Source organism: Rattus norvegicus, chromosome X, assembly GCF_021556685.1.
Source record: "Rattus norvegicus strain SHRSP/BbbUtx chromosome X, alternate assembly SHRSP_T2T, whole genome shotgun sequence".
Classification (NCBI taxonomy): domain Eukaryota; kingdom Metazoa; phylum Chordata; class Mammalia; order Rodentia; family Muridae; genus Rattus; species Rattus norvegicus.
Genome location: NC_141554.1, coordinates 123,235,272 through 123,251,583, shown reverse-complemented (window position 1 = coordinate 123,251,583; position 16,312 = coordinate 123,235,272). Strand labels below are relative to the sequence as shown.

The window sequence follows — 16,312 nt, the reverse complement described above, 5'->3', positions numbered from 1 at the left end:
ATTGCTTCCTAAGAATTATGTTCACCTGAAGATAACTGAGCAAGATTATTAATATCAAACCGTATCAGGTGACTTTACTCTAGGATGAGTCTCCTTGTTTTGATTTCCATGAACTTGAACCAGAAGGAGTAATGTTCCTTGGTCAGAGGTGAAGTAGCCAATGTGCTCTTGCCATGAAAGAGATGTCCTGAGAGCCCATTGAGTCAAAGGGGTGAGTTTTAAGGCCTTAATCATCAGAGAAAAAAAAACTACTAAAATTTTGGAAAGGGGAAAGTTCCTAGACCACGTTGGACAGAAGTGGAATATCTCCATTTTTACTTTCTGTAGAGGAGGATGGTTTAGGTAGGCACTCCGAGTCTCCATGTCTTCAGATAACTCTATAAAATTCGTGGCTCTTAAGTACTATATTGCTGGCTTAACAGAAAATTGAGGTTTCTTTTGATAGGTTGTTTCAACATCCTGGGATCTATTCCCTGCTTAAACTTACAGTGAGCCATGCTGGTGTGGATGTAGAGCACAGGTATCTTTCTTGTGAGCAGCTTAAAGACAGATGGCCTTGGATTCAGACTGAGCCCCCACACCCACTGCATTGCCATGGACTCTAATTCAGAGTTCTCTAAGTTGTTTTTGTTTTGTTGTTAAAATGTATTGATAGTCAGTAATGTTTGATGTCTCTTAGTTGGATCGTAGACCTGAGTCAGCAAGGAACAGAAAGAATTTCCTATGCATTCTTGTTCACAGGGATTCAGAATCAAGCACACTGCATCAGAGCATGAAAGTTTGATGTGCAGATCTAGGGCACAGGGTGAGTTCTGCAGATTACTTCATCAGAGGAGCATGTCTTAAAATCCTGCTGAAGAAGACTAAAGTGTTTTTATTCAAAAACAGTATGTTATAATGCTTGCCCCCTGGCATACCATTAAAGTCAGGGGCTACTATCATTAGAGGAAATAAGTCTAAGGCCTTCTTCAGAAGCTGTTCCAACAGGATGTCAGCCCCCTTGAAGTCAAGGATTAGTTTAATTCGGACATATTCTGGGCATATATAAGACTTGATAGAGTTATTAACTGGAGGCAGAAATTGTTCTGATTCTAGAAGGATAGGACTGAAGCTCCATTGTGACTGCATAAATTCCATTGCACATTGATTCTGAAAGGGCTATATAGATGTGGCCTTCTTGGGACACTGAAGTGATCTGAAGTACTTTGCTTAAAAGTTTTATCTCACGATACCTTCAGTCATAGAGAATGTGTATGACACCCTTGATCTGAAAGCGTAAGTCTGGAGTCCATTTGGGCAATTAGTGACTATCTCGGGTTTCCTGCTTTTCAAAGGAATGGTGTGCCAATGGCCCCTTGAACACTAGGGAGTGTCTAACACCTTTGCTATCAAGGGGGTACATCTAAAACACCCTTGAGTTACTGGTGAAAGTTATGAGCCACATTGGTTTTAGCACATTGGTTTTAAGGCCAGTGGAGCTACTGGGGAAGATCTGACGATCCCTGGTTCTGTACGGACAGATTAGATGCCCACTTGGTCCATACAGTAATTTGGAAGACCTGTCATTCTGAAGTGGTATGTTCAAACCCTGTTTGAGAATTAGTGGAACATATTTGGGTTCCTAGTTTAGACAGAGTATGCCTGAAAACCCTTTGAACTCTTTAGAATGACTTGAGCTCCACTTCAGACATTGGGAAAAGTGTGAGTCTTACTGGTTCTGAAGGAATATATCTGAGAAGGCATTATCAGAAACAAAATTTGGAGAACTATTAGATAGAAGGAGAATGATTGCAGCATCCACAAACAGGAACTATTAAGGATACTATTCTTTAGAGGCAGAAAGCCTCATAATGTGTTGGGAAACCTAGGGAGGTCAAAGAGTTTCGTGAGTAGCAGGTGAAGATCAAGGGTCAACTTGTGCAGTAGGGAAGACCTGAATATTTCCTTACACATTCTTAATGGGAACCTAAGACATCTATATCATGCAGGCCAGTCTGTGGTGTAGTTAATTTCCAACATGCTTGGAGGCATTTCTCAGCTAGGCCTCCTGATAAATCAGCTGCCTACTTCTGAACATGAAGGACTCTGGTGTTGTTAAAAACAGTCCCATAGCTCCTCAGATAAAGGGTGAATTTCCTTCATACCCATCCTGAGGTAGTGACTGTCCTAGAATAATTTGTTTATGTGCAGACATTTTTTGCCCTGATTGATGTGATAGAGAATATTCCAGAGTACCTAGTGGAGATAAGGTAGGCTCCAGAGAATTTTAGGAAGATGGAAAATATTTCAGATAAATTGGGGAAGTTGCTGAAGATTCTAAATTATTCCATCAAGATGTGGAAAGTCCAAAATTGTTTGGGGAGGATAGGAAAAGGTCTCTAGCATCTTGGAGGGGAAAATTTAAAAAAAAAACTTGGTGCCCATGAGAAAGACAGTGAATTTGTTTCAGACCCTGAGGTAGACAGAACAGATTTGAAGAACCTTTGGGAAGATGGCAATGCTTTTAATTTGCTGTTATAAAATTGGGAAGATCTCTGAGTTTCCAAGCAAGGAGATCTGAGCCCTAGATCATCTTTTTTACAGGACAAAATTTCTCTACTCACCATCTGGCGAAAGTTTCACAGTTTCTTGGCAAGATCTTGATGTTTCTAGAACACACTGGGAAGCCTGGGGAGGTCTCAGAGACAATGAAACAGGATGAGACACTCCTAAATCCATTTGGGTAGATGGTGAAGGTTCCAAATCTTGGAGTAATGCATGTGATATTCCTGGCTTGCCCTGTGTACAGGTGAAAACTTCCAAAATGCCCTGTGAAGGCAGGCAGTGTCTGCCAGCTTCTTGGGCAGATAACAAAGGTCCTGAACTCACTTGAAAAGTTAGGGACATTGCCAAAGGCCTAGGGAAGATGATATAGATCCTAATGTTTCCTGTCCAAATAAAAAAATTACCATGGGACTTTTGGACAAATTCATAGATCTGAAGAGTCTAAAGCAGATGGATCTGTTTGGTGGAAACTTTGAGAAGAATTAAACGACTCAGTTGGTCCCTGACGTGACAAAATTCAAAGTTCCTGCCTTTTTGGAGCATGATGGGTCAATCCCAAAAACATTGGGGTAAATGCTGAATGTTCTACTGTGCACTGTATAGAAGTGCATGATATTCCTGTACCTTGCATGTGTAGGCACAGACTAGAAAGCCCTTAGGCATATAAAGAATTTCCTTGAGACCTTTGTGTAGATGTGAACCAACATATGGTCCCATTTGTAGATGGGAAGGAACCCACAGTTCCTTGAGCATAATAAGATGCTTTTAATGCCTTGCTTCAAGGAAGAAAGTCTCAGAGGTTCAGGAGCAACTTAAGAAGTTTTGATGTATACACAATTGACTAAGCAACGATGGAAAGTATAAGAGGCCCCTAAGCTGATTGCAAAGGTGTTAGATACTCTTGACCAGATGAGAAAGTTGCTGTACCCCCTTGGCTATAAGATCAGTGTCTACCAGATTCTGGAAGTGATGCTGGCAAATCTATATTCTTGGAAGCAGATTGAGAAGGTTCCACATACTCTCTCACACATGCTAAATGCTCCAAGGTGCTCTAAATACACTTTTATTGTTCCCAAATCCCTGTGGAATATGCTGAAGGACCTGAAACACTTTGGTTCGAGAAAAATTACTTTACACAGGCAAAGTACTCTCTTCAGACCTGGAAAGTTCCTTGGGCTTTCAAGGGGATAACAAAGGTCCTTGAACCCCTGGTATAGATAGGGAATGCTGCTGAACACCTAGTGCAAATGTGGAATGTTCTGGATCTGTTGGTAAAGACAAAAAGGATTCTTGAGATTTATGAATAGGTTGTAAAGATCTAATAGCCATTGGGTAAGATGGTAAACATAGTTAAGCATGTTGGGCAGATAGAGAATATCTTATATCTGCCTGGCAAGAAGTTGGATGATTCAAAGTCTGATGTGGACAGTTTTGGGGACCTTAGGCAGATTGCGAATGTCCCAAAGCCCCTTGGGATGATGTCCAAGATCTTAGAGTTCCTTGTGCAGATAGGGAAATTACCAGAGACATTTGATCAGATGGGAAAGCTTCTGGTAGCACTTGGGAACTTTGTGCTGACCCAGAGGAATTGGTTTTGATAGCATATGTCCTTGTTTTGCAGACATAGAATGCCCTAGTGTGGCTTGTGCAGATAAGAAATGCCACACCAACAATGCCCTTAGCAGATGGGGAAGTCTTATGGTTCCTTGTTCAGATGTGGACACTCTCAGATTTCCTTTTTTCTGATAGGCAAGGTTTCACAGGCCCTTGATCAGATTGAGACCATGACAGAGTCACTTGTTTCAATGCACAAAGACACAGATATTCACCTGGAGGTGTTGATATAAAAGGTCCTATAACCTCTGAAGCAGATTAAAAGGATTTCTATACAAATGGCAAGTGTGCCAATGTACTCTGAATCATTTTGTATTGTCACCAAAACCCTGTGTAATTTGCTGAAGGTTCTAGAATACTTTGGATGGGTTATGAGGAACTTTGCACTTACAAAGTTCCCTTGGCAGCTGTGCAAAGTTCATTGGGACCTTGAGAAGACAGCAAAGGTCCCAGAGTTCCTGTACTACATAGACGATGTCCCTGAGCACTTGATTCAGATGATTAATGTTGTACTTACCAAGGTGAAGATATAAAAGATCTGTAATTATCCTGGATAAATGGGAAAGGTTCAATTTTCCTTGAGAAGGATGATGAACATTGTATAGTATCTTGAGGAGACAGAAAACTCCAGAGTCTCCAGAAAAAAAGTTGTATGTTTCAAAGACTTTTGAACAGATGACAGTTCCTACAGTTTCTTATTTAGATATAGACAGTTTCAGAGACCCATGTGCAGATATGGAAGTTTCCAGAACCCCTTGTGAAGATGACAAAGATCCAAAAGTACATTGCACCTGTAAGGAAATTACCAGAGGCACTTGGACAAATGGAAAATTCCCAGTTCTTGCTGATCAGTTTATAACCCAGAGCCTCTGAGATAGAAGGCAAATGTTCTTCAGTTTACTTAGCAGTTCTGAGATGTCCAAAAGTGGCTTCTGCATACAGGGTAGCTTGTTCAATTGTCCAAGCACCAGAATAGATGGTGAGAGATGGTGAGCATAATAGAGAACCTTGTGCTTTTGCATTCAGTTCCAGAGTTGCTTATGAATACAGGCAAGTTCCCACAGCTTTTTGCAAAGATTGAGAAGGAGATGGATTTGTTGATGTTGGTGAGGAAAGTCCAAGAGGCTTTGGGGTGAAACAATGTTCCTGTAGTCCTTAGCACACATAGAGACATTCCCAAAGCATCTCAGGCAAGACAAATACTTATGTGTTCACTGGAGAGACTTCAATGATTCCAGAATCTTTTAGGAAGATAATTACTGCTTGAGAGACTGTTGAGTATATGGTGACAAGTTCTGCATTCTCTGAGCAGATAAGCAAAGTTTGGTAGATAGCAAATATGCTAGGTCCCTTGAGACTACTAAAGAAGATTCTTCTATATCTGTGATAATATAGTGAAAATCCTGTAGGTCTTGAGGGAAAAGGCTAAGGGTGTGTAGTCCCTTGGGCAGATAACAAAGCATTCTGAGATTCTACCATGGATGGTAAGTGCCCTAGCTTATTTTGGAAAGATTCTGAATACTCTAGAGACCCTGGGGTAGATGTCAAATAACTCAGAGTCCCCTGGACAGACACAGAATATTGTAAAGTACTCTGCTTACATCTCAAATTTGGTAGAGCACCTGAAATAATTTGAGAAGGTTTCTGAGAACATGGTGCTATTGATAAAATTTTTGGTCCCTGGGGAAGATAACAATATTTTTTAATATTTCCTTTGTAGATGAAGAACTTGGAAACTTTCTAGAGGATTATAAATATTTCAGAATATCTTGCATAGATAATGTCTAGAAGCCTTCTGAAAAGAATTGAAATTTTTCATAGGTCCTCGTTCAGATGGCAAGTTTCTAGGCTACTAGTTTCAGATATGGGCAGTCTTATAGCCCTTCTAGGAGATAGAGAATTTTTCTCAATCCCCTATGTAGATTATAATATTCTCGGATTCCTGTGAGCATATTGAGTTGATACTAGAGACCAAATATTACATAGTGAATATCCTACAATGCCTTGTTATGATATAAACTAACAAAGACTATCTTCTGATTTTTATTTTGAGCCTTTCCCTTGGTCAATTGCCAATCCCTTAATGTAGATGGCAAAGCATACAGATTCTGTTTGGTATGTGTATATTGGGTTGTTACCAAAAGGTCTATGACCTATGGAGTAGATGGAGAAGGTGTTTGTACAGGTTCTACAGAGAGTGAATCTTTTACACCTTCCCTGGCAGATAGCAATGACTCTTTAGATGCCTGGCAAGATGAGGAAGATACCAAAGCCGCTGTAGTAAAAGATCAATGTGGAGCAGAAAGGGAAGTTCCTTTGGCTTCTATTATGATGGAGAAAATTCTGTCTTCACACATTTATCAAATGTACAAGCTTTCTGTGTTCTTATTTTGAGGGTTGTATAATTCCTGGAGATAACAAAAGTCATAGAACCCCTTGTGTGTATGGTGAAGGATCCAACATTCCCTCTTTTGGTATGCACAGTTCAACAGATCATTCAGAAGTTTGCAAATGATCTAGTTGTGTAGGGTAAATGGGTCAGTTTGTAAAATACCTGGTATACTTGGTGAGTTTCCTAGAAACTCTGAAGATAGAAAAGGTCTTTGAATACTTCTGTTAGGTTGGTAAGGTCCCTGGGAACCTAAGACAGATATTGAATATTGGTGAGAACCTTGTATCAATAGAGAAAGTTTTGAAAGCTCCTGTAAAGCAGTAAGAGGTTTCAGTGGACTTTCAGGAAATAATACATTTTCTACCCTACTTTTTGTAGCTCTGTACAGTTCCATAACCAATTGCATTAAGAAGCAAATGTTCTACTGATCCTTGAGAAGCTGACAGTGAATCCATAATCACTTGTAGAGATAAGGAATTTTCTAAAGACCTTTGAGCAAAGGCCATAGATTCTTGAGTTCCTCTTGCAGAGGAAGAAGATTCCACAACCATTCCAGCATATTGTGAATGCTATGGTGTGTCATTTCCTAATGAGGAAAGTACTGTATGCCCTGGAGCAAAGGACAAACTCTGGGAGTCCCACAAATACTTGGAGAAAATCCCAGCCCAGTTTGAGAAGGTGTCAAAGTTCTGAGTCTCTCCTTGGCCTGTTGGCAATGTTTCAAATACCCCGGAAAATGTTTTAAATGTTCTGGACCCACTTGGTTAGATAGTGAAAGACCCAGAGTTCCTTTAGCAGATATGGAAAGTGCTACATGGTCTTTGGCAGACAGCATATATTCAACAGCCCATGGAACAAATATATAGGAGTGCAGACCACATGTAGGAGAATTTTCTACATCCTTAGAGTTAGATGTTAGTTTCAAGAGCCTCCTGGGCAGATGTCAATCATTTGTGAGCACCCTGATTAGTTGTGGAATTTTTCAGAGCACCTACACTTGGAAGTCAAAGTTTTAAAGCATTATTTTCACATTGAAAATGTCTTATAGCTGCTCTGTAAAAAAGCAGGATTCCTCAGAGCCATTACAGCTGGTTTCAAAGTTAGTATAGTCCCTTGTGCTAAGGTAGGCAGTTCTAGAGCTCTTTGGGCTGACAGTGAAAGTCCCTCAGCCCCTTGGGCTGATGTTAAATATCTGAGATTTCATTGTGCAGGTAAGATCCCACAGGATCCTGGTCAGACAGCACATGTCTTGGAAACCCTGAGACATTTGTCAAATGTACCAGAGATCACTGAGCATGTAAATATGCCCAATATCCACTTCTACAGATAACAATGGTCCTTGGCACTCCAAAGGAAGTCAGGGAAGGTTCCATAACACGTACACAAGACAATTTCTTAGCGTAGAAGTGGGCAGTTCAAGAATCAGTTGTGTAAATTGGTACTGTCCCAACAGTCCCTTGGGCAGAGGGCAGAGGTGCTATACTTCCTTCTGAGGATGAGGGAATTTTCTTTTGCTATTGCATAGATAGTATGATGTTTATGGCCCCTGATCCATTTTGAAGTAAATCTAGAACTCCATGACATTCAACAAACACAATGACAACTCGGGAATACTGTTAGGAGATAGGAGATATTTGAAGATATCTTGGTCTGATAAAGACATTGGGAAGTCCCTATTTTCAAAGGGAGCATCACTGTCTCCAATGTTTAGTGTCCCTTTTCATACTAGAAGAATGTTGGAATCTTCTTTTCTGTGGGACAATAGAGTTGAGAATATATCTTTGACCCTCTTCTGTAGATGAGGACAATCCTTGTTCCCTCTGACAGATTGGCAAGTTTTCAGATGCCTGGGGAAGATAATGAGGGTGCTATATCACTTTGTGTATAGGCAGGAAAACCAGGGTCCCTTAGGTGGACTCAGGAGTTTCTACCACTTCTTTTGTATGTGTGGAAATATTTGCATATACAGGAGATAATATAGTGTATTTCATACCACTTATCCCAGGAAGCTTCCTTCCACTTATTACCCATCTGAGTAACACTTGCTTATTTAGTAACCATGTACAAGTCTTGCTCCATAGGGATAGCAGGTTATAAGGCAGCAACAACTCACATGATCTCACCATGAACACAATATAATATCTTCCAGATCCAAATTGTCTGCAGATCAACCCAGACCATGTTTAAAACACAAGATGTTTGATAACCTTTCCTCTTTTTCCCTTTTTCTCTTTCATGTATTTGGCATTAAATCTTTGTGTTCTGGATGAAGAGGTCACCTAGTTTCTTGATATTGTGATTATGGACAAATTGATGCCATTTGCATTTCTAGTACTAAAATAAACAGAGGAAAGCAGGGGCTTGGAGACTTTGGTCATGGCAATGTAAGCTGAGAGTCTGGAGCCTGTAGTTATGGTTATTTAAAACATCTTGTTTGTGACTAGTATTTAAAGGTAAGTATTAAGAGGGACTTTTCTTATTTCAAAGGACATTGGTAGGTATTTACAAACCCCAACTATAATTTCTTTCAATATAGTCATTCCAGAGGGATTGTTTTCTTGGACAATAAAGGAGAAAAAAATTAATCTGTTATGTCCTTCCTTTGACATTGATCTGAAGACGTTGCTAAACATATATCAAGTAGAGAGCTTCAGAGCTTGTGTGCTTATTGAAAACATGTGTTTTTAAGGCACCAATGTTGATTCTGAGGGGAATGTGATCACACAGTGTTTGTGAAAAAGGAAGCATGACAGAACTGAGCTGTGTCTCTTACAGCTGAACTTGCTGGTGTACCGTACATACTTTACATCTGACTTCCAAATGATTGTGGCTTGGACGATCTGATAATACACTGCCTGTCTCAAATGATTGTTTCATGCTTAGATTGGACCGATTGATAAGTGGCTAGCAGAATAAAAAAAAACTTACCCAAAATATGATCTATAATCATAATTTTAGAATTTTAAAACAAGTTGGAATCACATTGACTTAATTCTTTCCTTATCTGGACAGATAAGGAAATGACATGAAAATCATTGAATGTAGCTGGTGACGCTGTAGGACCAGACCACAGTTTTCTTGACTTTTCTTCATTGATATTTCTTTATTTTCACAGTTCTGTTTTCTTTGTTCTTGACTATTTATAACTATACAATTCTCATATCTAGAAGGTACTATCTAGCAGCAGGCATCTGGTCCTCTGGCTCTTACAGTGCCTCCCATACATTGTTCACTGGTACTATTGTAGGTATATCAGTGGGTTTCAGTATGCCATAGTCCGTCATCCTCTGAACTTTTAGCAGTTGTAGATTTTGAAAATAGTTTCCCTTTACTGCCAAGAGATGTTTCTTTGATGAGGAGTGAGGTAGACACTTATCTATAGTTATAAACTTATGTATTTAGACTAGTCTACTGGTTTATAAACATGGCAGTAGGTTCTTCTTTAGTGTCCATAAACTCTTAGCTGTAGACAATTTTTTGGTTTTCAGTACCAGCCATAAATCTCTATTTACAGGGTCTGTCTTAAGTCCAAGTAGACAGCTGTTGGCTACTCATCAAAAAAAAAATAGCACTATTGCACCATCATGGATATCTTGCCAGGGAAGTCACTGTAAAATCTAGATTTATAGCTGGATAATCCAGCAAATTGTTTTTTCCTTTGTCATTCTTCATAATAGCTTTCGGTTACATGATTGACAGATCCCGGCAATGTGGCTTCCAGATAAGTTCTAGAATGTAATGATATTTTTATCCTGAGCACATTCTGAAAACTCTTTAGGTTTCAATTAAATCATCTGTAAAGAACAGATGAAAATAGTGCCTGCTTCCTATATATAGTGTGAGGTTCTGCAAGATTTAAATAGTAAATGTAATAGAATACTGTTTCTGGTATTTAATAAATATTTGTCATTGCTGCGATTATACTTCCATAATTTAAAGTAATCCTTTAATTGTAATTCCTAAACTCTTTATACATTTGTCTGCTTTTAAGTCTCTGCCCTCTGTGTTCTCCCTGTACTTGTATTCAAGTCACATAAGGGGCAATGACACAAATTCATGAGTTTTGTGATTTCAGTATTTGTAGTCTTTTCTTTTTATCTTTATTAACTTGAGTATTTCTTATTTACATTTCGATTATTATTCCCCTTCCAGGTTTCTGGGCCAACATCCCCCTAACCCCTTCCCCTCGTCTTCTATATGGGCGTCCCCTCCCCATCCTCCCCCCATTACCACCCTCCCCCCAACAATCACGTTGACTAGGTGTTCAGTCTTGGCAGGACCAAGGGCTTCCCCTTCCACTGGTGCTCTTACTAGGCTATTCATTGCTACCTATGTGGTTGGAGCCCAGGTTCAGTCCATGTATAGTCATTGGGTAGTGGATTAGTCCCTGGAAGATCTGGTTGGTTGGCATTGTTATTCATATGAGGTCTTGAGCCCCTTCAAGCTCTTCTAGACCTTTCCCTGATTCCTTCAACGGGGGTCCTAATCTCAGTTCAGTCTATTGCTGCTGGCATTCACTTATGTATTTGTCGTATTCTGGGTGTGTCTCTCAAGAGAGATCTACATCTGGTTCCTGTCACCCTGCACTTCTTTGCTTCATCCATCTGATCTAATTGGGTGGCTGTATATGTATGGGTGACACGTGGGGCAGGCTCTGATGGGTGTTCCTTCTGCCTCTGTTCTAAACTTTGCCTCCCTATTCCCTTCCAAGGGTTTTCTTGTTCCCGTTTTAAAGAAGGAGTGAAGCATTCACATTTTGGTCATCCTTCTTGAGTTTCATGTGTTCTGTGCATCTAGGGTAATTCAAGCACTTGGGCTAATAGCCACTTATCAGTGAGTGCATACCATGTATGTTGGGCTTTACCATTTATTATCCTTTGTGGCACTGGATTGGTAGAAACATATTGTGTAAATTTGGTTTTGTCATGGAATATCTTGGTTTGTCCATCTATGTTAGTTGAGAATTTTGATGGATACAGTAACCTGGGCTGGCATTTGTGTTCTCTTAGGGTCTGTATGGAATCTGTCCAGGATCTTCTGGCTTTCATAGTCTCTGGTGAGAAGTCTGGTGTGATTCTGATAGGTCTGCCTTTATATGTTACTTGACCTTTTTCCCTTACTGCTTTTAATATTCTTTCTTTATTTTGTGCATTTGGTGTTTTGACTATTATGTGACAGGAGGAGTTTCTTTTCTGGTCCAATCTATTTGGAGTTCTGTAGGATTCTTGTATGTTTATGGGCATCTCTTTCTATATGTTAGGGAAGTTTTCTTCTATGATTTTGTTGAAGATATTTACTGGTCCTTTGAGCTTGGACTCTTCACTCTCTTCTATACCTATTATCCTTAGGTTTGATCTTCTCATTGAGTCCTGGATTTCCTGTATGTTTTGGGCCAGTAGCTTTTTCCATTTTCCATTATCTTTGACAGTTGTGTCGATGATTTCTATGGAATCTTCTGCTCCTGAGATTCTCTCTTCTATCTCTTGTATTCTGTTCGTGATGCTTTTATCTACGGCTCCTTGTCTCTTCCTTTGGTTTTCTATATCCTGGGTTGTTTCCTTGTGTCCTTTCTTTATTGCTTCTTTTTCCATTTTTAACTCCTTCACCTGTTTGATTATGTTCTCCTGGAATTCTTTCAGGGATTTTTGTGATTCCTCTCTATAGGCTTCTACTTGTTTATTTATGTTTTCCTGCATTTCTCTAAGGGAGTTCTTCGTGTCTTTCTTGAAGTCCTTCAGCATCATGGTCAACTGTTATTTTAAATCTAGGTCATGCTTTCCTGCTGTGTTTAGATATTCAGTGTTTGCTTTGGTGGGAGTATTGGGCTCCAATGATGCCACGCAGTCTTGCTTTCTGTTGCTTGGTTCCCTGAGCTTGCCTCTCACCATCAGGTTTTCTCTGGTGTTACCTTGTTCTGCTATTTCTGACAGTGGCTAGTGCTATAGGCCTGTGTGTCAGGAGTGCTGTAGACCTGTTTTCCTGTTTTCTTTAAGCCAGTTATGGGAACAGCGTGTTCTACTTTTGGGCGTGTAGTCTTTCCTGTCTACTGGTCTTCAGCTGTTTCTGTGGGCCCGTGTCCTAAGTCTACCAGGCAGGTCTCTTGGAGCAGAAAAGTTCATCTTACCTGTGGTCCCACGGCTCAAGTTGCTTGTTGGGGGCTGCTTTTGAGCTGTCGGTGAGGGCAGCAACTAGGAGGGTCTGTGCCACCTTTTGCTGGAGCCCCTGTGCACCGGGATCCCAGACAGCGTTAGGTGTTTTCCTCTGGAGTTAGAAATGTGGGCAGAGTGTAGTCTCTTCTGGCTTCCCAGGCGTGTCTGCCCCTGTGAATGTGTAGCTCTCCCTCCCACGGGATTTGGGTGCAGAGAACTGTTGATTGATTCCCTTCAGGTCCCGACGGTGTCTGGACTGCATGGGGTCTGCTGTAAGAGTGCCAGTATCTTCTGGTTCCCAGAGGCCGTATACAGTTTCCTCTTGGGCCAGGGATGTGGGCAGGGATGGGCAGTATTGGTGGTCTCTCCGCTCTGTAGTCTCAGGAGTCCCCACCTGTCCAGGTGGCAAGATCTCTCTCCCAAGGGGTTTGGGTCAGTATTTGTAGTCTTATATAAAGTTTATTTTGCTTCATTTCCTTTCATGATAAAAGCAATGAGAATAGAAAATATGCTATATATGTGCTTTCAGCTTTCATTCATATTTTTGGTATCACAGCTCACCAAACATTGTGAAGCTCATAAGAAATTTGTTTGAGGGTTACATCAACAAGCGTATTAAGTGGAGTTAAAAGTGTGATCATTGATTTTTTTAAAAATTTAGAAATTCATAATAGATTTCCTTTTGTTTTCCTTCTTAAGAGATGGACTTAGGTCACAAGCCAGGATTGGGGGCCCCATGTCTAAAATGCAAAGAAAAATGTGCAGGGTTTGAGCTACACTTTTGGAGGAAAATATGTCGTAATTGCAAATGTGGACAAGAAGATCATGACATACTCCTAAGCAATGATGAGGACCAGAAAGTCGGGAGACTCTTTGAACACACTGAGTACACTAACATAATCACCAAGCTGAAGTCAGAAGGAATGCCTATGTTCAAACACAATGTTATGGCAATGACCAATCCATGTACTGCCGAGAAGAAATTCTTCAACACTGGTAGCTATGAGTGGGCTCCCCCTGTCCAGAGGCAGGAACTGGCCAGGAATTACATGGCTAAGGAGAAACTGTCATTGTCTGGTTCATGGGCAACACAGTACCTGAAGAAGCAGCTATCGAAGCAGCTTCCTGCACATGACCAGGACCCTTCTAAGTGCCATGAGTTGTCTCCCAATGAAGTTAGGGAGATGGAGCAGTTTATAAAGAAATATAAGGATGAGGCTTTGGGAGTGGGTGCCATGAAGCATCTCTCTGAGGTGAATGATCAGGGTGACAAGGTGCAGAACCCTGCCAGAGTCAGAAACACCACATCAGCATTGAGTTCTAAGGAAAAGTCTACAGAGCCTAAGAAGACCCAATATTCTTGTTACTGTTGCAAACAACCCATAAAAGAAGGAGATACAGCCATCTATGCTGAAAGAGCTGGGTACAATAAACTCTGGCACCCATCTTGTTTTATCTGCAGCACCTGTGGGGAACTCCTGGTGCACATGATTTACTTCTGGAAGAACGGGAAGCTGTACTGTGGCAGACATTACTGTGACAGTGAGAAGCCCCGCTGTGCTGGCTGTGATGAACTGATATTTAGCAAGGAATACACCCAAGCAGAAAACCAGAATTGGCATTTGAAACACTTCTCTTGCTTTGATTGTGACAAAATTCTGGCTGGAAAAATTTATGTGATGGTCAATGATAAGCCTGTGTGCAAACCCTGCTACATGAAGAACCATGCTGTGAAGTGTCAAGAATGCCAAAGTGTCATCGACCCGGAATTGCAGAGAGTAACATATAATAATTTTAGTTGGCATGCATCTTCAGAGTGCTTCCTGTGCTCCTGCTGCAGAAAGTGTCTTTTTGGACAGAAGTTCATGCCTGTAAATGGGCTGGTTTTCTGTTCCATGGAATGTAAGAAAATGATGTCTTAAGAGGAGTGTAACAAGCAGCGGAGAGCTAGAGCTGTCCACAGTGGCTTACATTTCATGATAATCTGCAATTTCAAAAAATAAAAGAAATAATTAAAAAGTAAACCAGATTTGTCCGATGTTTTTCTTTTTTCATCTTAAGAATTTTGTGTTTTAATTTTATTTTTTATTTTTTGCTATTTCTTTATTTTCTCCATCTTTACTAACTTGTGTTTTTCTTATTTATATTTCAATTGTTATTCCCTTTCCCGGTTTCCTGGCCAACATCCCCCTAACTCCTCCCCTTCCCCTTCTATATGGGTGTTCCCCTCCCCATCCTCCCCACATTAGCATGCTCCCCCAACAATCACGTTCACTGGGGGTTCAGTCTTGGCAGGACCAAGGGCTTCCCCTTCCACTGGTGCTCTTATTAGGCTATTCATTGCTACCTATGAGGTTGGAGCCCAGGGTCAGTCCATGTATAGTCATTGGGTAATGGCATAGTCCCTGGAAGCTCTGGTTGGTTGTCCTTGTTGTTCATATGGGGTCTCGAGCCCCTTCAAGCTCTTCCAGACCTTTCTAACATTCCTTGAACGAGGGTCCCGTTCTAGTTCAGTGGTTTAATGATGGCATTTGCCTATGTATTTGCTGTATTCTGGCTGTGTCTCTCAAGAGAGATCTACATCTGGTTCCTGACACCCTGCACTTCTTTGCTTCATCCATCTTATCTAGTTTGGTGTCTGTATATGTAGGGGCCACATGTGGGGCAGGCTCAGAATTGGTGTTCCTTCTGCCTCTGTTATAAACTTTGCCTCCCTATTCCCTTCCAAGGATTTTCTTGTGCCCCTTTTAAAGAAGGAGTGAAACATTCACATTTTGGTCATCCTTCTTGAGTTTCATGTGTTCTGTGCATCTAGAGTAATTTGAGCATTTGGGCTAATATCCACTTATCAGTGAGTGCATACCATGTGTGTTTTTCTTTGATTGGGTTACCTCACTCAGGATGATATTTTCCAGTTCCATTCATTTGCCTATGAATTTCATAAAGTCATTGTTTTTGATAGCTGAGTAGTATTCCATTGTGTAGAGGTACCACATTTTCTGTATCCATTCCTCTGTTGAAGGGCATCTGGGTTCCTTCCAGCACATGTGTCTTTGTTATATGATGGGGCATTTTTTGTGTACATGCCCAAGAGAGGTATAGCTGGGAACTCCGGTAGTTCAATGTCCAATTTGCTGAGGAACATCCAGACTAATTTCCAGAATGGTTGTACCAGTCTGCAATCCCATCAACGATGGAGGAGTGTTCCTCTTTCTCCACATCCTCACCAGCATTTGCTGTCACCTGAGTTTTTGATCTTAGCCATTCTGAGTGGTGTGAGGTGGAATCTGAGGGTTGTTTTGATTTGCATTTCCCTTATGTCTAAAGATGTAGAACATTTCTTTAGGTGTTTCTCAGCCATTTGGCATTCCTCAGCTGTGAATTCTTTGTTTAGCTCTGAACCCCATTTTTAATAAGGTTATTTGCCCCCTGCAGTCTAACTTCTTTGGATATTTTGGATATAAGGCCTCTATCACTTGTATGATTGGTAAAGATCTTTTCCCAATCTGTTCATTGCCGTTTTGTCCTAACAACATTGTCCCTTGCCTTACAGAAGCTTTGCAGTTTTATAATATCCCATTTGTTGATTCTTGATCTTAGAGCATAAGCCATT

The 16,312-nt window shown here is 40.7% G+C and overlaps 1 protein-coding gene across 1 annotated transcript; it reads left to right on the top strand.

Moving 5' to 3' along the window:
* The first annotated feature begins 1,155 nt into the window (after nt 1-1,155).
* Tesl (testis derived transcript-like) lies at nt 1,156-14,723 on the top strand. Its single transcript, NM_001113750.1, is given in 2 exon segments — nt 1,156-1,275; nt 13,399-14,723. A coding segment is annotated over 1 exon segment (1,221 nt). The 5' UTR covers nt 1,156-1,275; nt 13,399-13,400; the 3' UTR covers nt 14,622-14,723.
* The last annotated feature ends 1,589 nt before the right edge of the window (nt 14,724-16,312 follow it).